Source organism: Dendropsophus ebraccatus, chromosome 12 (genome assembly GCF_027789765.1).
Source record: "Dendropsophus ebraccatus isolate aDenEbr1 chromosome 12, aDenEbr1.pat, whole genome shotgun sequence".
Lineage (NCBI taxonomy): Eukaryota > Metazoa > Chordata > Amphibia > Anura > Hylidae > Dendropsophus > Dendropsophus ebraccatus.
Window position 1 is genome coordinate 7,965,300 of NC_091465.1, and position 23,395 is coordinate 7,988,694.

A 23,395-nucleotide genomic window follows, 5' to 3' on the forward strand; every position below is an offset into this window, starting at 1 on the left:
GACCCCACCAGCAGAATAGTGAGTGCAGCTCTGGGGTATAATACAGGATATAACTCAGGATCAGTAATGTAATGTATGTACACAGTGACCCCCGCCATCAGAATAGTGAGTGCAGCTCTGGAGTATAATACAGGATGTAACTCAGGATCAGTAATGTAATGTATGTACACAGTGACCCCACCAGCAGAATAGTGAGTGCAGCTCTGAAGTGTGATACAGTATTTTATACCTCACATAATCCTCCTGTATCAGACACTGGAAGCTCTCGAGGTCGCATTATTGGGTTATTTCTATGTAAATTGTTGTTTCTAGCACAGAAATTGTTACATTGCAGATTTTCATTCCAATAAGATGTTAGGACTCCAGATGGAGCCAGAAGCACAATGGAAATGTTTATCTTATGTATCCGAGAGCCAAGATAACGCCGGGAGCACGAGGGGGTATTGTGCTGTAGATTAATGTGCTGGTTATACCGGTGCAGACACAATCACTGACCGGAGGAGACACCGACAGCTAACACATAACAATGGACGGCCATTGTAGATAATTGTCACTACTTATCAGCTGCTGTATGCCCTGCAGGAAGTGGTGTATTCTCTCCAGTCTGACACAGTGCTCTCTGCTGCCACCTCTGTCCATGTCAGGAACTGTCCAGAGCAGGAGAGGTTTTCTATGGGGATTTGCTGCTGCTCTGGACAGTTCCTGACACTGACAGAGGTGGCAGCAGAGAGCACTGTGTCAGACTGGAGAGAATACTCTACTTCCTGCAGGACATACCGCAGATGATAAGTATTGGAGGACTGGAGAGGTTTTAATAGAAGTAAATTACAAATGTCTGGCACTAGTTGATTTAAAAACCTACCCTTTAACACATAAGTTCTTCTTTTTCTCCTGAGTAAGGTGACACCTAAGACGTCGTCCCCATACACTCTTTACACTCCTTCAAAACTAAGTGGGAGATTTATCAAACATGGTGTAAAGTGAAACTGGCTCAGTTGCCCCTAGCAACCAATCAGATTCCACCTTTCATTCCTCACAGACTCTTTGGAAAATGAAAGGTGGAATCTGATTGGTTGCTAGGGGCAACTGAGCCAGTTTCACTTTACACCATGGTTGCTAAATCTCCCCTTTAAGTCTGTAAAACTTCCTGCTCCCATAACATTTGCTTGGAGGGTAATTACAGCGGGTGGACGTTCCTCTGCCTTTTTAGCCGGCTGAGCGTTTGGCTGACAATACGAGGATTTCTCTAATTTTGTTCAATTTTCTTTGGGAATTTTAAATTTTGTGTCCTCGAGCAGCTTCTGACTGAAAACCATTTAGGGATTAGCTAATTGGTGTGGAGCGCGGTGAGATGTGTGGTGTACCTGTAGTGCGACCGTGCGAGGTGACTGTCAGCGCCTCGGGCCGGGCTCACCGATATCTCCCATTATCCCCCTGTATTCCGCAGAGCCGGGATCAAAGCCAGTTACCTGTGAGCAAACACGGCCAATCTTCTCCGTGATAGAAGTCTCTATTAGGGATGGATCACCCAGGATGCATTGCACCGCCATTTTTTATGCTGTTTTTGAGCCAAGGCCAGATGTGGTATAAATCCATCCTCTTTATTTCCTATTCCTTTTGAATCCGCTCCTGGTATAAAAAATATAAAAACACCATCAGAAACTGCACGGGTGATTCCGGCCTCCAGGGGTTTCTGATCTTACAAGAATAAGGCTCACGTGTAGAAGTATAGAAAGTTCTGGAGCTTTCATCTAGAGTTTTGGGTCTTTTCTGTTTTCTCAATCTCAGCTTGCTGTCAGTGAAAAGAAACCGGCATGGCTTATTTTTGAGGCATTAAAATTGAAAACACTTGATTTTTTTTTTCTCATTGAATTCAAATACTGCACAGTGTGTGTGTGTGTGTGTTTTAACAAAAAGACCCTCTTTCCAAAAAGAAAATAAAAAATGTGCCCTTATAAAGCACACTTACCAATACTAATCCTGCAGTGTGCTCTGTTTCATCCCAGCTCTGCTGCATCCATACATTTTATTACTATATCTGGGTCATGTGACCTCTGATCAGCCACCAACTTGATTTTCAGATTTTAAACTGTTCTCTCTCTCTCTCTCTCTCTCTCTCTTTTTACATGCATCAGCACAGCATTACATGGGCAGCTAGAGCCGCTACCATCCCTATCTGCTGGGTTGGTATTTCCTTAAACTTTGAAGGAAGTTATATAGATTTGTAATTTACTTCTATTAAAAATCTCCAGTCTTCCAGTACTTATCAGTTGCTGTATGTCCTGCAGGCAGCAGCGTATTCTTTCCAGTCTGACAGTGCTCTCTGCTGCCACCTCTGTCCATGTCAGGAACTGTCCAGAGCAGCAGCAAATCCCCATAGAAAACCTCTCCTGCTATGGACAGTTCCTGACATGGACAGAGGTGGCAGCAGAGAGCACTGTGTCAGACTGGAGAGAATACACCACTTCCTGCAGGACATACAGCACCTGATAAGTACTGGAAGATTTTTTTTAATAGAAGTAAATTACAATCCTGCTGATTTGAAAGCTTTTTTTTTTTTTTTAATACTGAATTTTCCCTTGAATATGGTGTTTTTAGTTGTCTCCATACAGGAGTGACCCCTTGGCTAGGTCCTTCCCTGGGGGGAAATCTGACTGGTCCCATGCTTTGAGACTCCTAATTGAGGCTCTGTGGATTTTTTTGCATAGTTATATTTCCCAGGGGGCAATGCACCTTGGCTTTCATTGTGTTGAGCACTTTAACAAGCATGCGACAGCGTCTTCTTTAGTTGGTCTCCCTGAGATCCGTGGTCATTTTGCTCGTCTGCTAGGAGTCAGTGTAATAATCCTCATCTCTATATATCTCTTAATAAGCTAATACGCTGTATACAGTGATGGAAGCTGGACGGCCATTCACTATAACTGTGTGACGGTATAATCCTCCTCAGTGACTGTGATGGGAGCTTCTGTCTCCCCCTATGTAAAGCACTTTTGTGGAACAGTCCATGTGGTTTCATCATACAGGAGGTTCTGCTGGTTAAGATGGTGAGCCCATTGAGAGCGCAGAAACACACAGAATTTTCAGTGAGTCACCATGTGATCACATGACCTAGCTATAGGAAAGAAGTCCGGGGATTTGGGGAAAACTAAATGTGTTAAGAGGTTGTTCACCATTTTTTTTCTCTTTTTCAAATCAACAGGTGCAAGAAAGTTCCAGAGATTTGTAATTTTCTTCTATTAAAAAATCTTGAATCTTCCAGTATTTATTAGCTGCTGTATGCAGGTCTCTATCACTAGGCACCCGTGGTCCGGTGCCTAGGGCAGCACCAGGGAGCAGGGGGAACAAAACAACTAGTTGTTTTAATTTTCTTAGTTTCCCACCTCCTGACCAGACTTGCCAGTAAATCTGGTGTGTTTTCGAGGGGGGGGGGGGGGGTACGGCGGTATTGGTCAGGTCTGGTATGGATAATGGCGGTGTTATCCAGTCACAGTTTGGCGGTGTTATCCAGTCACAGTATGGCGGTATTGGTCAGGTCTGGTATGGCGGTGTTATCCAGTCACAGTATGGTGGTATTGGTTAGGTCTGGTATGGCGGTGTTATCCAGCACAGTATGGCGGTATTGGTCAGGTCTGGTATGACAGTGTTATCCAGCACAGTATGGTGGTATTGGTCAGGTCTGGTATGATGTTGTTATCCAGTCACAGTTTGGCGGTGTTATCCAGTCACAGTATGGCGGTATTGGTCAGGTCTGGTATGGTGGTGTTATCCAGTCACAGTATGGTGGTATTGGTTGGGTCTGGTATGGCGGTGTTATCCAGCACAGTATGGCGGTATTGGTCAGGTCTGGTATGGCGGTGTTATCCAGTCACAGTATGGTGGTATTGGTCAGGTCTGGTATGATGTTGTTATCCAGTCACAGTATGGCGGTATTGGTCTGGTCTGGTGTTGCGGTGGTAAATATGATGCCTGGAGCGATTACCTACCAATCTACCAATCCTGTGGTGAGATTTCTCTCAGACAATATGCAGACGCCTCTAATCATTGATTCAATGTGGAAATTTGTTTGTTAAGGGTACAAACCCACACACCGTATACGCAGCAGATACGCAACAAATACGCAGCAGATTTGATGGTTTAGATTTGATGCTGTGTTCAGTTATTTAGATCTAATCTGCTGCGTATTTGTTGCGTATTTGCTGCGTATTTGCTGCATATCGCAGCAGTAAATACGCTGCATATACGGTGTGTGGGTTTATACCCTAAAGCTGTTAAAAACAATGAAAAACGCAATTTAGACAATGATTCTCCACGTAGAGAAATGTATGTGGCCGAAACAAGGCTCCACCATGCTCCCCAAGGGCAACAGCAGCTGGTAATACGGCCCTGGTTTTATGTCCTGCAGGAAGTGATGTATTCTCTCGTCTGACACAGTGTTCTCTGCTGCCACCTCTGTCCATGTCAGGAACTGTCCAAAGTAGCAGCAAATCCCCATAGAAAACCTCTCCTGCTCTCCTGACTGGAAACAATACACCATTTCCTGCAGGAGATACAGCAGCTGATAAGTACTGGAAGACTGGAAATTTTTATTTTATAGAAGTAAATTACAAATCTCTGGCACCGATTGATCTGAAAGAAAAATAAATTGGTGAACAACCCCTGTAATACCAGCTGAAATGTATACACTGACCGACTAGATAAATTGTAATAACATCAGGTGCTTTTTTATGTTCAGTGGAGCTGAGCTGCAATACCAGGCACAACCAATAGAGAGGTGTGGCGCTGTGCAATAAATGAGGTAGCCTTGCTCTTTTAATCCTGTACAATGCAGGGCACTAGCAAGGGTTTGGCTGATCCGGAGCCAGGATGGGATTTGCACTCTTAGAGGGGCTGGCACCCCCCTCTCATTCTCTTGCTGTTTCCGCCCATTAACATTCCAGCTGGTTGCATTGACGGCGTTCCAGCTTCCTGGGCTGTGACAATGCATTTTGCTACACTGTACGGGGGACTCTTCTGCAATGCAGGGAGACATCTCTGTCAGCTGTAGCCCGGGGTAGACGGAGCGTCCGCTGCTCCCAATGTCTATCGGGCCGCTGGGGTAACGCACACCCATTATCTGCAGCAAATGGGGATGGGAGGAGGGGCACCAGTAACTCAAAGGTGGAAGAAGAAGGAGCCTCCTTGGTAAATGGCCCGACACCTTGGAGTGGGAATTAAAGACCTAGCGAGAGGATAAAACACCCGTCAGAGGGTAACGCTGCCCGAGGCTGCAACGCGACCACGGAGGAACGTCTCTTGGCTCCCATGTAATCTTCTTGTCTGGTAGTTACAGCCAATCTGAAATGTGAGGGAAGGGAATGGGATTTGATTTTAGAGCCTCAGTCAGAGCAGAAGTGAATGATAAGAGCGAACGCCGCCAACGCCGCTCGCTTTTATCAACATCGCCGCTCAAGGTATTTAATTTCATTAAGTTCAAAGACCTTGACTGTAACGTTCCGGGAGCGGATGAATGTTAATGCAGCGCAGGGAGACATCCACCTCGCTGCTTCTCTCACTCAGTAGGAATATGGAAGCGGAAGGTTCCGGAGCAGAGAGAACCATCTATGGAGGCCGCTGTGGTATAGCTATAGGTGCTCACACCCGGGCCCTGGAGCCGAATGGGACCTGAAGATCTCTGTGCCACACACGAAGTCAAAAGTATATAGAAAGCATTGACTATATCCATGGTAATCATTGGAAACAGTCAACAGATACATGGATAACTATAATATGTAAAGACGTCACTTTTCTTAAAGGGGTTGTTCGGCGTTAACACATTTCTCAATATATAGAAAATAGTAAACATCCTGTCCGCGCTTCCCGGTGTCCTGTTGGTGTTGTCTTCGGTGTCCTCCGCTTACTGCAGATGCTTCACTTCTGTGGGAGTGACTGCCTGCTCTGCCAATCACTGACTGAGACTGGGCAGCACCGTGGCCTGAGAATGGCTGAGCGGGCATTTCTATATGACTGCAGCTATATAGGAAATATTTGCTCTTGTGAGATAACCTCTTTGAATGGGCACTGCCACTGTTGTCATGCTCTAGAGATGGCTGTTGTTGTTGGAGATGGCCCCCTAATAGGGATGGTCCGAACCAAGTTGGTTTGGGTTCGTACGAACCCGAACTCTCGGCAATGATTCCCACTGTCTGCCTGCTCCGTGCAGCGGGCGGATCCAGCGGGAGGACCGCCTGGAAAACTGGGATACCATAGGCTGTATCCCAGTTTTCCAGGCGGTCCTCCCGCTGTATCCGCCCGCTCCACGGAGCAGGCAGACAGCGGGAATCTGATGCCGAGCGTTCGGGTTCATACGAACCCAAACCTCAGAGGGTTCGAACCATCCCTACCCCCTAACAATAGATCTGGGCGATGTGCTAAACGATTCACTCCCCAGCTCATTGCCATCTCCATTGTAGCCGTCTATGGAGCCCATCTCCTGCAGCAAGATGGGGATTACAGCAAGCGGAGGAATGAATCACCTAACCGAGTGCATCTCCGGGTCCTGCCTGGCGATTGGTAGTGTGCTAAACCCCCCCAGACCCCAAACAAACAAGACTTTCGAGGTGTCTTTTGGACATGTTTTTTTTTTTTAAGGGTCAGGAACATTCCCAAATGACAAGAACAAGTTTTCTCCAAACACTGAAGCAGCAGTAGATGCAGCCAATGTGAGCTTACAGATACAACGTAGATAATAGATACAACCTTACTTGGTAAATTGTGAAGCTGTGTTCATAAGTCTCTTCTGAAGAAACTGTTTACAGGTGTAAACCTTGAAAAACTAGGCATAGAAGGAAGCCATTCCCCCTCCCTGCCCGCCACCCCCCTAACCCACCCCTCCTTGGACGAGAGTTCAATGATAAAATCCAGTCTGCTCTCCACCACTAGAGGGAGCTACCTGTATACTGTGACTACATTAACTCCTCCCTGTAAAAAAGTTTTTCCTCCTCTCCTTCTTAGAGCCATACCTTTTTTATTTTACTGTCCACAGAGTGGTATGAGGGCTTGTTTTTTGTGGGTGCTTTTTAGAAGCACTCTTCTCTTTATCATATATTGTATTACAAAAGAGCAGATTTAGGGGGGGGGGGGCGATCAGGAAGGGGTTAAGTTAACTAATAACATCGTATGCAGTAGGATTCCTCTAGTTTTGGTTGTATGCAGCCAACAATTTATTAGTAATCTGTACATCTGGGGATGTGGAGCTCGGTGTTAGCTGCGGCTGCTATCAGTGTTATAGGGGTAGTTAACCATAAAAAATGTTTTTCAAATCAATTGGTGCCAGACAATTTACTTCTATAAAAAAAAAAATCTTCCAGTTCTTATCAGCTGCTGTATGTCCTGGAAGAAGTGGTTTATTCTTTCCAGTCTGACACAGTGCTCTCTGCTGCCACCTCTGTCCATGTCAGGAACTGTCCAGAGCAACAGCAAATCCCCATAGAAAACCTCTCCTGCTCTGGACAGTTCCTGACATGAACAGAGGTGGCAGCAGAGAGCACTGTGTCAGACGAGAGAGAATCCACCACTTCCTGCAGGACATACAGCAGCTGATAAGTACTGGAAGAATGGAGATTTTTTTTTAATAGAAGTAAATTAGAAATCTCTGGCGCTTTTAGTTCATTTTTGTTGTACTACCCCTTTAATAGGTGGATGATGATAGTACTGTATTGGTGCTGTTACCTAGGCTGTGGGTATATAAGATAGATACACAACCATTTCCAGCACACTGAAGTATCTGCCATAACCTCGGGGCAGGCAGCCATGTAATCGGATATTATACAGAGATGAGTTCTGTGTCTCCCCCCTCCAGGATGGCGGCATCTGAGTACACAGCAATGCTGTAAAACAATGCACAGACTCATTTGGCCTGAGAGCAGGATTAGACATTGATTGGTGACCGTGTACTCGGGCTCTCAGTGGCGATCGGATTAGCCGTGCCTGCGTCCGTTACTATTGTGTGGCAGAGTCATGACGAGCCATCAGCCCGGCGGCTCATTGCGATGCTTCTTAGTATCCGTGTCACAAATGGAGGGGGCTCAGAACGCAGCAGATGGCACGGCGCAATTCCAATGAGCTAATAATCACAGCAATCATTTGTCAGGATAACGGCCGGCTGGGAAGTTAAAGGGGAACTCCACACTTTACTCAGCACTCAGGCCAGGAATGGGTTTGCAGGGCTTGGGATTATTATTTAGGACTTAATAGGTGGGAATTTACTTGTCCCCATATCCCCATAAAGGGGACGTTCACAACCGTAGTAACCAATCAGATTCCAGCTTTCCCTTCTCAAAAGGCTGAAATAAAAGCTGGAATCTGACTGGTTGCTATGGGTAACGGCTCCTCTGCATAAGGTTTCGATAACTCTCCCCCTGAAGACTTCCTGATGTCACCGGACCCCCTGTGATCAGACGCCTCCTATGGAGAAGTGTTGTGTATGTTAGAGTTCACCTTCATAGAGAAATGTCTCGACTGGATCCTATTGTAGCAGACCCCCAGCTGTTATATATTAGTATTTAGGCCCTGGATGGAATCGGAGTGTTTCAGCAAGATGAGATCGTAGACCTGGTGAGAAGATGGAGCAAAATGTGGGGATATATGGCGCTGTCTTATAGTAAGATCCCCATTGCTGCCCATAGCAACCAGTCACCGCTCCCATAGCAACTATTCACAGCTCCCATAGCAACTATTCACAGCTCCCATAGCAACCAGTCACAGCTCCTATAGAAACCAATCACAGCTCCCATAGCAACCAGTCACAGCTCCTATAGAAATCAGTCACAGCTCCCATAGCAACTAATCACGGCTCCCATAGCAACTATTCACAGCTCCCATAGCAACTAATCACAGCTCCCGTAGCAACCAGTCACCGCTCCAGTAGCAACCGGTCAGATGATCTTCACTGCTGCTGAATTTGGATTCGGGGGCATCAGTCAGTGTCCACATCCGAATTCCCTGATGCACACAATGGTCGCACTCTCCATTGTGTGAACTAACAGGATTCAGTGAATAGTGGCCGCAGAAAACTGACATGCGCGCCTGCATCTGAATTCCCAGCTGCACACAAGGATCTGTGCTCGCTTACAGAGCCCTTAGGCTATGTTCACACATTACAGTACCATGATAGTACTGCACTGAAGCTGCAACATGTGAGAACACAGCCTAACACTGTGTTCTCACACGTCGCAGGTTCAGTGCAGTACTGTCGTGGTACTGCAATGTCTGAACATTGCCTAAAGCCTCTGTAAGCGAGCGAGTGCCGATCCTTGTTACCTGGAGTCCGTATAAAAGGACCCAGGAAGTGGTAAAGTCTAATGGAGTAATCCTAGGCTGACTAACATATGTCCCCCTCACCCTGTCTCCTTCTCTGCTTATAGTCTTCACTGTTTTTCTAGCATTATATTAGTGCATCAGGAAGCTCAGGATGAGCAATACCGTCCTTTCTTGTCGGAAGCCACAGAAAAATTAGTAATTTTCAGTATATTTTTTTTTTAAATAATGCGTCAATCAGTAACGCTCCATCTGTAGCCATGTGAGCAGTTCCCCCCCCTGGAACGTCCCTTTAAGCACATTAAAGCCTCTCATCTGCATGAAGGATTCGTCCTCGACAGTTTTCCAATTAACGACACGTTCGCGGTGGCGGCGGCGGCGGTGCTCAGATAAGGGACTTTGTTGGATTTTTTTCACATTTCCATTTGTTGCTGTTTTGATGAGTATTTTCAGGCTACAAAATCACCGTGACGACTGCATTAAAGACGATCGTGTCCTTTAAGGAAGCGCCGCACCTGTAGCAACGCTCGCCGAGCCGGAAACGTCTCCCTGCGTTATCGCCTCCCGGGGAGGGAGAATCAATTTGAGATGTTAGATGAATTCCGACCCTTCTCCAGATTAGAGGAAGCCGTAAATTAAAATAGAAATTAAATGACAAATAAAGATGTACCTGAGCGGCGGAATATGGATGAGATTCTGCCGGAATGTTCTAGAACAGAGAAGATGTCTGATTGATGAAGATGGCTCCAACCTGTGGCCCTCCAGCTGCTGCAAAACTACAACTCCCAGCAAGCCCGGACAGCCGTTGGCTGTCCAGGCATGCTGGGAGTTGTAGTTTTACAATAGCTGGTAGATCAAAGTTTGGAGACCCTGGTTCTCATAAAGGATCATCTGGATGCAAATGTAGCAGACCCTCAGCTATGAGAACTGTTTGGTCAAATGTAACTTAAAGGGGTAGCTCACAAAAAAAATTCTTTAAAATCAACTGTTGCCAGAAAGTTATATAGATTTGTGATTTACTTCTATTAAAAAAATCTCCAGTCTTCCAGTATCAGCTGCTGCATGTCCTGCAGGAAGTGGTGTCAGTATTTTCTGGGAAATTCTGTATGTCCGGAACATGGCCGACGTCTTCAAAGCTTCTATATTGGATCAAGGAAAAGTTTTTCCAATGGAAGGTGGTCCTGTAGCAAATCACAGCAGACCAGAATAGTCTCAGAAAGGCACTTCTGCTATCAGATTTGCAAGCGGAAACGTTACCTGTGATTTGACGCGTTAAATGTGTTGTCCATGGAGCTGAACACAAAGCAGCTTTCTGTGTTGATCACTTTTGAACTGTAAAGGCCCTATTCCACGGGTCGTTTAGAGGAGCAATATCGTTCGTATTTGGCCGATATCGGCCGCTACGAACGATATTCGGCCCGTGGAATAGAGTGCAACGATCAGCCGACATCGTTCATGTCGGCTGATCGTTGCAGTCGCTTGTTTTTCAACATGTTGAAAAACAAGCGACTGATATAGCAGCGATCTGCTGCCGTCGCTCCGTTGAATAGGAGCATCGGTAGCAGACGCTGCTGTATACTATGGGCTGCCCGGACGATCAGCGATCCCCCGGGCAGCCCCCCCGCAGCTCCCCGCCGCCCCCTCCCGCACTCACCCGCTCGCTGCAGCCGCGTTGAATAGCGGCGACAGCGATCGGGGAACGAGGAGCAAACGAGCGCTAATAGCGCTTGTTTGCTCCTCCAAACGACTCGTGGAATAGGGGCATAAGGGCCCTATTCCACCGGAACGATTATCGTTTGCATAATCGTTAACGATTAACAATCTCAAACGACCGCTATTGTGAAAGACCTGAAAACGTTCAGTCATTTCCATGGAACGATAATCGTTACTTATGATCGTAATTGCGATAGTTTTTCTTCGCTATCTATTCGCTATTGCGTTAGTATCTATTGCGAACGACTGAACGATGTCTTATTTAATGCGAGCGATTTGCGAACGTTTTGCGAACGAGCAACGATAAAAATAGGTCCAGGTCTTATAAAGCGATCAACGATTTCTCGTTCGGTCGTTAATCGTTAACTGCATTTCAACCGAACGATTATCGTTTAGATTCGAACGATTTAACGATAATCTGAACGATAATCGTCCGGTTGAATAGGGCCCTAATGCCCCTATTCCACGAGTCGTTTGGAGGAGCAAACAAGCGCTATTAGCGCTCGTTTGCTCTTCGTTCCCCGCTCGCTGCCGCCGCTATTCATCGCGGCTGCAGCGAGCGGGTGAGTGCGGGAGGGGGCGGCGGGGAGCTGCTGGGGGGGCTGCCCGGGTGATCGCTGATCGTCCGGGCAGCCCATAGGATACAGCAGCGTCTGCTGCCGATGCTCCTATTCAACGGAGCGACGGCAGCAGATCGCTGCTATATCAGTCGCTTGTTTTTCAACATGTTGAAAAACAAGCGACTGCAACGATCAGCCGACATGAACGATGTCGGCTGATTGTTGCACTCTATTCCACGGGCCGAATATCGTTCGTAGCGGCCGATATCGGCCGAATACGAACGATATTGCTCCTTTAAACGACCCGTGGAATAGGGGCTTAAGGGTAGTATTAGATGGGATGATGGTTGGTGGCCGCATACACCTTAGTGGGGTCCTGCCTTGGCCACTGACTGGCTGAGCGGACCGTACTCATCACGACCTGGGTCCTCGCTCAGACCAGGAGGTGGTCGCTACTACACATAACCATGCACAGTTGGCAGCCAATGATTTTAGGGCCGGACCTATGATACGATCAGCCGTTGTCATTGGCTGGTTGTTGTGTCTGTTACGCGGAGTGTAATGCGTCCCTAAGTCCCTGTGTGTGCCCTGCTGGTGAACAGCCCATCCCTTGGGGCCGGTCCCTGAAATGTAGCTGTGCCCCATGGAGGGGGTCTCAGGGGCTTCATAGCAGCAGTGCCATCACTAGCATCACCTGTCACCACTCTGAAGGGTTAATGTTTCAAAGCCAAATTTTTTTGGAATGACTGCTACACATTAAACTTTATTTGCATGAGAATAAACGTCCCCTTTAAGCTTTACTGATACTGGATAGAATATCCCCCTTAAAATTTATTGACATAGGACAGAACATTCGCCCTAGGCTTCATTTACATAGGATAGTGTAAACGAAGAAGGAAAGTGACAATTGACATAGGACTGTGCCTCCCCTTTAAGTCTGCGGATGCGGTCATCTGATGTCCTTGTGTGCGGTTACTGTGACCTGCCGCTATCCTGATGTCCGGCATTAAACCTTTCATATTTTGTCTTGCATTGTGTTGTTTCCTCTTCTAAACAAAACACAACCATGACCCCCCCCCCCCCTCGCCATCCTCACATGTACATCTGCCGTAAGGGTCACATACTTATCCAATGTCACATGCACTGGCAGAGATGTCGTCTCTTGTGGTCTCTGGTGTGTTTACAGCCTTGTGGGTTGTTCCTGACTCTGTTATCCCAGAGACTACCTCTCCGGTGATTGTAAGCCTTTGAGTTGTCCCTTTATGCTCAAAAAATTCGATTCAGTCACATCCTGGTTAAAGGGGTATTCTGCTCAAACATAACTGCCCATGGTGAGACTAACAGTTCCCTTGTTATTATCTATTCAGTCTCCTTCCCCCAATTCTCAGCTGCTGCTTTCCGCTAAAGACACAAAAATATGTGTGTGAGCCTTTCTCTCTGTCTCCCCATCCTCCTTCCTGACTGGCGTTATCTGCAACATTGTAGCTTCTTTGTAATGCTGGGAGGATTATTCAAAGTGAGTTCATCAGCAACTTGACCTCAGAATAACCCTCCCAGCATTACACAGAAACTACAGTGTTGCAGATACAGCCTGCCAGGGACTTGTTTACAACAGCTGTCTCAGAAGGGAGGGGGGAGACAGAAAGAAAAGCTCACACACAGATTTTTGTGCCTTCAGCTGAGAACTGGTGGAAGGAGACTGAATAGATAACAAGTATGCAAGGAATTGTTGGTCTCACCATGGGCAGCAACATATGAAAAGTTATGTTTGAGTGGAATACCCCTTTAAATAGTTTTTTTTTTTTAAGCTGGATGACAACCAATATTGCTGTCATTATAGCTCCTATGTGAATGGCTCTGCATGGTACATGGGATACGCGGCAGCGAGTGATGTAGACACTTCTTATCCCCCTTCATAGAAGCCACACTCCTGGCTATCTGTATGTTCATGGAGGAGCCAAGGACATGGCTGACTTCTATTCTCAGTCTATGACCAGCTGGATTCTTGCAGGATACGATGATGGGAAGGGGGTAGTTTCAGTATGGTTACACCCCCCCTCCCCCCATTGTACACCCCTGCAGTATGGGGTAGGGATCCGCAGAGTTTCTGATCATTACAATGAGGCACGGATGGCACATCTGCGCGCTCCACGTGTTACTATGAGCCGACGCGGCAGGACTTTGCCGGCAATCCTATTAATTCCTCCCACCTCCGGTGATAATTGCTGCATGTAAATGACCTGGAATTATTGTTTTCCGTCTGCCGATAATTGCCGGCATCATAATTGAAATTAATCCGAATGAATAGGCATTCTTTTGAAGGAACCTACTGTCGGGCTGATAACAGAGACAATAGACAGCATCCATCTGCTAAGTGAACTGACATAACAGAAGGAAATGCACGCTTCTGCATGTGATTGAAGACATTGTCCACGGGGGCCGGGGAACTCCTGTTGGGAGGGTTCTTAGCATTGGTGGAATAGTTGAAGAAGATTGTTGGACATTTACGTTTACATACAGCAATAATGGAGGCATTGAAGCTCCGCCTCGCTGCCATTTTTTATGCAAATTGTGGTTTGATGGTGGGGTGTTAAGGTGGTGATGCTCCTCATGGGAGGTCCAAGCCCCCCGTCTTCTCTAGGTTCTTCCTAGTGCACACGTAAGACGTCTCGCTCTCTCCTTCACGCTGAAGTTTCCTAGACTTGAGAACTTTTCCATGACATGTAAGAGTTCACAGGCCTCGCTCCATCTTGAGCCAAGACGAGGAATTAGATTCTGGTTCCTTTGGCTAAGGGTTTATTGTCTTGTTCTCCGCAAGTATTTTACAATATTGGCAACCGCGTTTTTTCTCTCACTATAAAAATAGATGCGGTTTATGGTTTTCGAGGGGTTGAATATAAGTAAGGAAAAATAATTACAGTTCAGAACATGTGAGTAGAAACACGTCGGGAGCCAAATATCCTCCTGATGATGCATATTACAGTCATATTCCTTTAGTCTGATACTTTGTGGTCTGGAAATAGCACTGGTCCAGCATGTAGCCATAAAGCTCCAGCAATCTTCATCATATATCTTCATTACCTCCTTATGGCCTTTTTTCTATTATGTTTAAAAAAAAAAAAGAAAAAAAAAAAGAATAGTCTCATGGAAAGTTACTGCTGACAGACCTGGTGCATTATATGAATATAGGAGACCTGGTGCATCTTTTTCTTTCAAATCAACTGGTGTCAGAAAGTTATAAAGATTTGTCATTTACTTCTATTTAAAAATCTCCAGTCTTCCAGTACTTATCAGCTGCTGTATGTCCTGCAGGAAGTGGTGTATTCTCTCCAGTCTGACACAGTGCTCTCTGCTGCCACCTCTGTCCATGTCAGGAACTGTTCAGAGCACGAGAGGTTCCTTCCTTAGTAGAACTCATGGACATCATAGATGACAATACATTCCCCTAGGAGTGAGAAAATAAAACCGTCGCTCCGGCAGACGCAGACCATCCATGCTTTACATTACCAGTCGGCAAGTATCTAAGAAATTAGATAGAGGATCCACCAACTAGTTATACAAAACAGGCACATGTCCCCTTTAATTCCATTATAAACTCTAAGCCCCCCCTTATCCCTGGAGCCTAATGAGATGTCAGGACCTGCCCTGTTGGTTGTCATCTTCCTATGGAGTGCAGTGTTCCCTAACCTGTAGCTCTCAAACTGTACAGTTTCCATCATGCCCGGACAGCTGAAGGTAACGACCCACTAGGCCCCCATTATAGCTCTTACAGAAGTTGTCAAAGTCAAAAATAAATGTCATGACTTAGAGCACATAATAGGAGAGCGGCCCCCTCTAGGACAGCAGTACTCTGAAGGCTGCTTGGACCCCAAAGAGGTTTTGAGGTTCGGGCCTCAGTATCTGCACAGAACACAGATTAGTTGTACATCAGAAGCCGTACACTGCTTGGCCATTCACAAGACATTACAATAAGACGTGATGGAAGACCCAGACGTCCGCCTACCATTAATTTTACTCCGGAACAGACCCTCATGTCCATGATCTCTTACGTGAAGCCCCTGACAAGCGCCGCCGCTGATACGAGGTACGGAGACTTAATGCCTTAGAAGTTCAGGCAGTCCACATCATTTCTCCATGTGGCAAGCGAACATTTGCCGAACGTTTAAAGACGCTGCGACTGCCGTCTGTGAAATTGCGGCCAAAGGCTAAAAAGTATTTATCAAATTTGAAAATCCCATTACAGAGATATTGTTTGTACTGGACGGGGAATTGCAAAATATAATCTCTCAAGAGGCGAAACAATTTGGAAGATAAGGTAAAAAGTATGATTTATTGTTTTATGGAAAAAAAGTTTATTCACGTAAGTGACTCCTGCAAGTCCAAGTTATGCTAAACTCCTAATGAAATTCTGGTCACAGGGATGAGATGAAGGGTTTGATGGTCGTCTTCTAATAGAAAGGAATCAGATACAAGGAGGGACATCAAACCTAAAGTCTACCCTATCTCTACTCACTGCCCAATACTGGTGGGACCTCAATGCTAATGCTCAATTGGGTCAAACTCATCTGGGGAGCAGAGTCTAAGGAACCCAAATTATTTCCCTTACGGTTGTACCTGGGTGGTTGTGCCTAGAATATTCTCAGTTTGGTGGTCCTAGACATCTGAACATACCCTTATAAACTTAAGTAATCACAAAGGTACAAAAGGGTGAAGGCCAAGGACTTGTCCATGGACTGAAGAGGAGGACTGGTTGATCCAAGAACGAGTAAGAGCTAGTGTGGTATCATAAGCATAACCTATAGTAACCGCAGTTTGGCAGCAGAAGGCCTACAGATATAGGCAAGGACATCTGCATGGACTGGAGCAGGTGGTTTATGGACCAAAGGACAAGTCAGAAGCTAGATCAGAAGCATAGTCTAGAGTAACCATAGGTGTAGTAGAAGATGACCCAGAGATATAGACAATGACATCTCCGGGAACTGGTGAACATGGCTCTTGGACCAATGAAGAAGTCAGAGGATGGATCAGAAACATAAATTTGAGTAACCACAAGGTGGGTCCCCCGGTTCACTAAGGGTTTGGACTGCGTTCAGCTGGTTCTCGGGTGCCGGGCCCCTCCGCTCTAGTTGATATGCCCGGAGTGTCCCCTTTGTTAGGACATTCCGATGACTCCAGCTCCACATGATAGTTTGCAATAACTGCATTTTCCTCTCGGTGTCGTGAATTGATTTTCTTTGCGTTATCTTGTCGTCAGGCGGCCCCTGATACTAAATCGCAGAGCTCAGCTTCTTTATGAACTGCGAGATGTGCACAGGATCAGAAACGCGCCAGACATCTGCAATTTAATTTGTGCATCCATTTGTTAAATTACCCGAAGTGACGGCCGGCATCAGGTATGGAAATAGTCAATGCAGAAGGCATGTTCCATATCCGAGCCGACTGCGAGGCAAGAGCGAGCGGGAACCGGGGCCTGCGGCTTATTACACACCGTGGTTAAACAGGGCTGACTGCCAGGAATAATGTGAACTGAGGCCTCCTAGATGTGTGTCGGGGGCTCCTAGATGTGTGTCGGGGGCCCCTAGATGTGTGTCGGGGGCCCCTAGATGTGTGTCGGGGGCCCCTAGATGTGTGTCGGGGGCCCCTAGATGTGTGTCAGGGGGCCCCTAGATGTATGTCAGGTGCCACGGTCAGAGTCGTAACTTAACTTTCCCTCATCCAAGGCAAGGATTCAGACCCCTGTACTAGTACCCATGGCTTTTGGTAAACCCCAGTGTTAGGGCAAGCACACCAACTTAATATGGACCATATGACCATCTAACGCAGGGGTAGGAACCTTGGCTCTCCAGCTGTTGCAAAACTACAACTCCCATCATGCACGGACAGACCAAGCTTTGGCTGTCCGGGCATGATGGGAGTTGTAGTTTTGCAACAGCTGGAGAGCCAAGGTTTCCTACCCCTGATCTAACGCTTTTGGGACATATTTCCACCACCAGATAAGTCTAACAGCAGCTTTCTCTCCCGTCCCCATTCAGAACACATGAAGGCTCATAAGACCTGATCATACATTTGTATAAGGGAATCGGGAAAAATCTTTTTCTTTCAGATCAACTGGTTTCAGAAAGTTATATACAATTGGAAATTACTTCTATTTAAATCTCCAGTATTACAGTACTTATCAGCTGCTGTATGTCCTGCAGGAAGTGGTGTATTCTTTACAGTCTGACACAATGCTCTCTGCTGCCACTTCTGTCCATGTCAGGAACTGTCCAGAGCAGGAGAGGTTTTCCATGGGGATTTGCTGCTGCTCTGGACAGTTCCTGACATGGACAGAGGTGGCAGCAGAGAGCACTGTGTCAGACTGGAGAGAATACACCACTTCCTGCAGGACATCCAGCAGCTGATAAGTACTGGAAGACATAAATTCCAGTACCATTCCAGTTCCATAGACATAAATGACAAATCTTTATAACTTTCTGACACCAGTTATATGGGATGCTGCGTAGGTTGTAGAGACGCTTCAGTCGCCACTGTAAACGCCTGTCACATGGAGGAACATTGTGGTCCCTGGGGGTCTTTATGGCGGCTCAGCGGGATCAAGGGCTCTTTCAGTTCTTAACTTCCAAAGTGCCAGAAGGTGGCGTCTTTCCAGCAAGTTAATTTATCAATTTTCCGCTTCGTTAGAGCCGACTAAGGCCTCCATTATGTGCGGTTACTGGGAGGTAGAAACACGTAGGAGCAAGAGGAACCCAGTAGGAAAGCAAAACAGGACGACACAAGACAATGGGGAATGTGGGACATGTAACAATTGTCTGTCCATAACGGGAAGTCTGAACCCTATTACTTCTGCAGAAGGTGTTTGATAGGAGATTCATGGATTGTGTTTCCATTGCTGGGCAGCCACACACAGACCCAAGCTCCACCTGGAGTCAGCTAAAGCCACCATCACTGCTGCACAGCAAGGTACAGAAATGGCCGCCAGTCCGATGGACGTGAGTGTGGTGGATGCCAGGAAAACTCTTCCTGCCTGAATAGGAAATAATGGTCACCAACTGGGCGCTGCTTCCTGCTTTTGGTCTGACACACAGGAAGTGTCCAATCAGCCAATCACAGTCTGGGGGGTGGTAACCAACCTCAGCACGTGATTGGCTGACTGTACGGGTGGGAACAAAAACAGGAAGTGCTGCCCAGCTGGCACGAGGCACCGCCCAGTGATGGTGGCTTTACCCCACTCCTGGTTACACCTGGCATTGGCAGTAGCGACTCTATACCCACAGTGTATGGTGGAAGGAGACTCCATAGCAGTGACCACATGGCAGCAGTGTAGGGATGGAGACCCGTGTGTATATTTATATCTTTGTTTCTGACTGGTGGATTAGAAAATTCAAGGACTGCGGAAAATTAGATTAAATTTACAACATTGACCTTAAAGGGGTACTCCGGCAAAAAAAAATCTTTGTCTTTTAAATCATCCTTTTTCAAAAAGTTATGTAGATTTGTAATTTGATATTTAGTTTTCCAATACTTATCAGCTGCTGTATGTCCTGCAGGAAGTGGTGTATTCTCTCCAGTCTGACACAGTGCTCTCTGCTGTCACCTCTGTCCATGTCAGGAACTGTCCAGAGCAGCAGCAAATCCCCATAGAAAACCTCTCCTACTCTGGACATTTCCTGACACGGACAGAGGTGGCAGCACAGAGCACTATGTCAGACTAAAGAGAATACACCACTTCCTGCAGGACATGAAGCAGCTGATAAGTACTGGAAGACTGGAGATTTTTAAATAGAAGTAAATTACAAATCTAGATAACCAGTTGATTTGAAAGAATTTTTTGCTGGAGTACCCCTTTAAATTAGAAAGCAAAAATAAAAGAGACTAATGGAAATGTCCGCTGGTAATCCTTGGAGGTTGTAAGTGGAGCAGCACACAGCATCCATTGTCTTAATGCAAGATGAGACGTCCTGGGGATTAGACTGTTGGATTCTGCGATCCGTCTCGCGGGCATTGCCTTCTCTGGCGGATGATGGAGGAGATGTGTTAGGTGCAGTACAGGACGGGTTCATAGAGTCCATGCTGTAACCGCTAAACAACATGGCGGCAATCAGATGCGGAGTCCCTGCATATATCACCCCTGCTTTACCCGGTGCTCACAGGTCCCAGCTAATGGTGATGTGACAAGAGATTTACATAAAGCTGTGCACAGCAGCTCCATACCACAGACATGTATACCGCCATATGGTGCTGACCAGGAGTATGTCATACAACACTGACTGTATACAGTATATCGTCACCCTATCGGAAACAGTTATTAGAGGGGCGTTCTCTATTCGGAGTGGTTACTAAGAGTGTCCCTTACTCTGGAGGACCTGTCCTGCATTACATAGACATCCCACTCATGTGAATGGGCACTGTGTAATGCTTCATTTCCCCTGTGGTGGCGCTGCAGGGATATCGAACACTTAGGGATGTTGTCCAAGCATTATTCCTAGGGGGTTGTCTTAAAGGGGTATTCCAGTATCAGGTATAAAGAAATAACTAAAATCCTTCAGAAGGATATAGCATTGCTTATCTTCCTGCCCCTTCCTGCCATTTTGTTTTGTGGATATGCAATCCTCTCTCCTATGGTGTCCTCTCCCTAGTTCCTACTTGAGTATATTTCCCAGAATGCATTGCTTTCCCTCAGCTCTTCAGCACAGTCCTCTTACCCATTCTCCATCCAAAGCTGCTGCAGAACATTTCAGTATGCAGCAAACCATAGCTGCTGTATTCATTCCTGGTCTTCTCCTCTGACTGTGGCATTGTTCAGCACAGCAGCTTGCTTTATACACACATCATTCTACCCTAAATGCCGTACTATAATGTTATATGTGTAGATGAAAGGGAAATGGTGATGTAAGCTGGAAGGGGCTGGTCAGGGGTGGTGACATCATTCAGGACACAGCCAGAAAATAGGGAGGAGCCGGGAAGCTGCTGAGACAACACCACAATGAAAATAAAAGGACTACACAACTTCCTGTCAAGCAGAAAATTAGGGATCACACTATAGTGCGTTATATGTCTTAGTTGTGTTAGTTTTATTCCAATACATTTCTCTGATGCCAGAATTACCCCTTTAAGCGGAGAGCTCCTTTAACCAGGTCTGGGTAGGTCACCCCGGTTGACAGTATGTGTCATGTTACTTCTCATTTGTGTGTATTTTAAAATCCTTTATCCAGAACATATCATCAATTTTATTCTGTTCTTTTTTTATTTTATTTTTAGCATCCTGCAACTCCGGAGTCTGTTTCAATGGAGGAAATTGCGTTGAAGGATCCTCCCAGCGGTGTCTGTGCCCGGCAGGCTTCCAGGGACCGCGCTGCCAGTATGGTAGGTGCTAAGAGATCCTATCTGGCATGATGGGGCCCATCGATGTTGATCATGATTATTGGGAACATGTATACATTCAATTTATGATGATGAAGCACCAAGGGTTAAAGGGGTAGTTCACCCCCCAAAAAATTCTTTCAAATTAACTGGTGCCAGAAAATACCAGAGACTTGTAATGTACTTCTATTTAAAAAAAAACAAACAAAAAAAACAAAAAAAAAACCTCCAGTCTTTCAGTACTTATCAGCTGCCGTATGTCCTACAGGAAGTGGTGTATTCTCTCCAGTCTGACACAGTGCTCTCTGCTGCCACCTCTGTCCATGTCAGGAACTGTCCAGAGCAGGGAAGGTTTTCTATGGGGATTTGCTGCTGCTCTGGACAGTTCCTGACATGGACAGAGGTGGCAGCAGAGAGCACTGTGTCAGACTGGAGAGAATACACCACTTCCTGCAGGACATACAGCAGTTGATAAGTACTGAAAGACTGGAGATCTTGTAATAGAAGAAAAATACAAATCTGTATAACTTTCTGGCATCAGTTTTATTTTTTTAAAGAACCCCTTTAAACCATGGATGTCCAACCCGCTGCTCTCCAGCTGTTGCAAGACCACAAGTTCCATGAAGCCTGAGCAACCAAAGCTTTGGCTGTCCAGACATGATGCGAATTGTAGTGTTAGACCACCCGGAGGGCCGCAGGTTGGACATCACAGGGTTAACGTTATACGATTCACATTAGTATTGTTGCTCCTAGTACACTGTGACTAAGGGGTTAATTTCAGAATGGGAATTGTCTCCGCCGCTCCTGTTATTTAATCTATGAAATGTCGGCAGATTATATTCCTGATAGCGGCGTCATCTGCACAAGCAGTTATATATATATATATATTTTGCCTCCTTCAATTTACATTTCATTTTGATCGTATCAACGGCCACGAAGAAGCGACACGGTTATTCACGGGAACCTGCGCCTGCCTGACGGCTTCATGCGCCTGCCTGACAGTTTCACACGCCTGTCTTACAATGCTTCGGGTTTACTATAAGTGGAATCAATTTGTCGGGGCCATTGTTGTCCGTGTTGTCCGTGTAAACCACGCCCACTTTCTCACCATTTTTTTAAAGTTGCATTTTATAGGCATAGTTTAGGATTATGATCATAACGTGGTGCAGAAGTGATAATCCATTCTCCCCACTGTGTTTAACATTGTTTTTAGGAGGGAAACTTGTCTGGCAGGTACCTCGGGGGCGGGGCTTATGTTAAGCATATTACGGCTATTTGCTCAGAGTTTTTTGAAGTGCTGCACCTTAGGGGTGGGCTGTCAGAAGTTATGAGCCCTATTAAGGAGATGGTGGGGTTTAGAGTCAGGAGACTATGAAAGTGGTCTCTCAGAGCTGAGAGGAGGGGCCAGGGGAGTGCGCTGGGCAGACATTCACTTTAAAGGGGTTATCTGAACTCCCGTCCTTGAGGATAAGAAGAACACTGCTGGGTTTTAGCCTAGTAGCCAGAATGGAAACTCTGGGATTTCAGGAATATTTTTAAATATAAATAGAAAATTAGAATTTTTTTTTATAAAAAATATATTTAAAGGGGATTCTGCTCAAACATCCCAGCTCAAGGTCCCTGACTGGCTGTATCTGCAACATTGTTGTTTCTTTGTAATGCTGCGAGGGTTATTCTGAGGTCAAGTTACTAATGAACTTGCTGTGATTAACCTTACCAGCATTACAGAGAAGCTACAATGTTGTAGATACAGCCTGCCAGGGATTCGTTTACATCAGCCGTCTCAGAAGGGAGGAGGGAGGAGGGGGAGACAGAAAAGCTCACACACAGGTTTTTGTGTCTTCAGCAGAAAGCAGCAGCTGAGAACTGGGGGAAGATGACTGAATAGATAATAAGTATGGAAGGTATTGTTAGTCTCACCATGGGCAGCGACATATCAGCGTTTATATGTGAGTGGAATACCCCTTTAACATAAAAACTCGATTAAAACAGTAGGTGGTTTTCTGATGACTCATTCCCTTAGTAACAGAAAGCTCCTTGAAAATGGAAACGTTACATACTAAAGATATTGTTAGAAGCCTGGGGGTGAGTATCGGGGTGACATCTGAGATTTCTTTGTAGAAACAGCGCCACACCTGCCCATGGTTGTTATTGGTATTGCAACCCAGCTCCATTTAATGTACTCTGAGCTGCAGTACCACCCACAGCCTGTGAATGATTGTGGCGCTGTTATCGGAAGAGAGCAGCCATGTTTTTGTTATCGCCTATAATCTGTCATACTCAGCTGGGTGCATTGTAGTTGTATAGATTTACGGTCCCGTATCGTGTCTCTAGAGCCTTGAACGTCCGTTACAAGGCGGCCATTACTGTATTTGAAGGCCTGCAGATGAGACTGGTGTCATCTCCCTCCAGATGATGTGTGTGTCGGTAATATTACATTGAGGGGTAACGGTGCGCGCGGGAGCTCT

The 23,395-nt window shown here is 46.1% G+C and overlaps 1 protein-coding gene across 1 annotated transcript in view; it reads left to right on the forward strand.

Annotated features, from left to right (window-relative positions):
• Nucleotides 1-23,395, forward strand: part of MEGF6 (multiple EGF like domains 6) — a 252,506-nt gene that overhangs the window by 52,757 nt on the left and 176,354 nt on the right. The window contains exon 4 of the mRNA XM_069948606.1: nucleotides 20,826-20,930. Coding sequence (XP_069804707.1) covers nucleotides 20,826-20,930 — 105 coding nt within the window. The remainder of the gene's footprint in view (nucleotides 1-20,825; nucleotides 20,931-23,395) is intronic.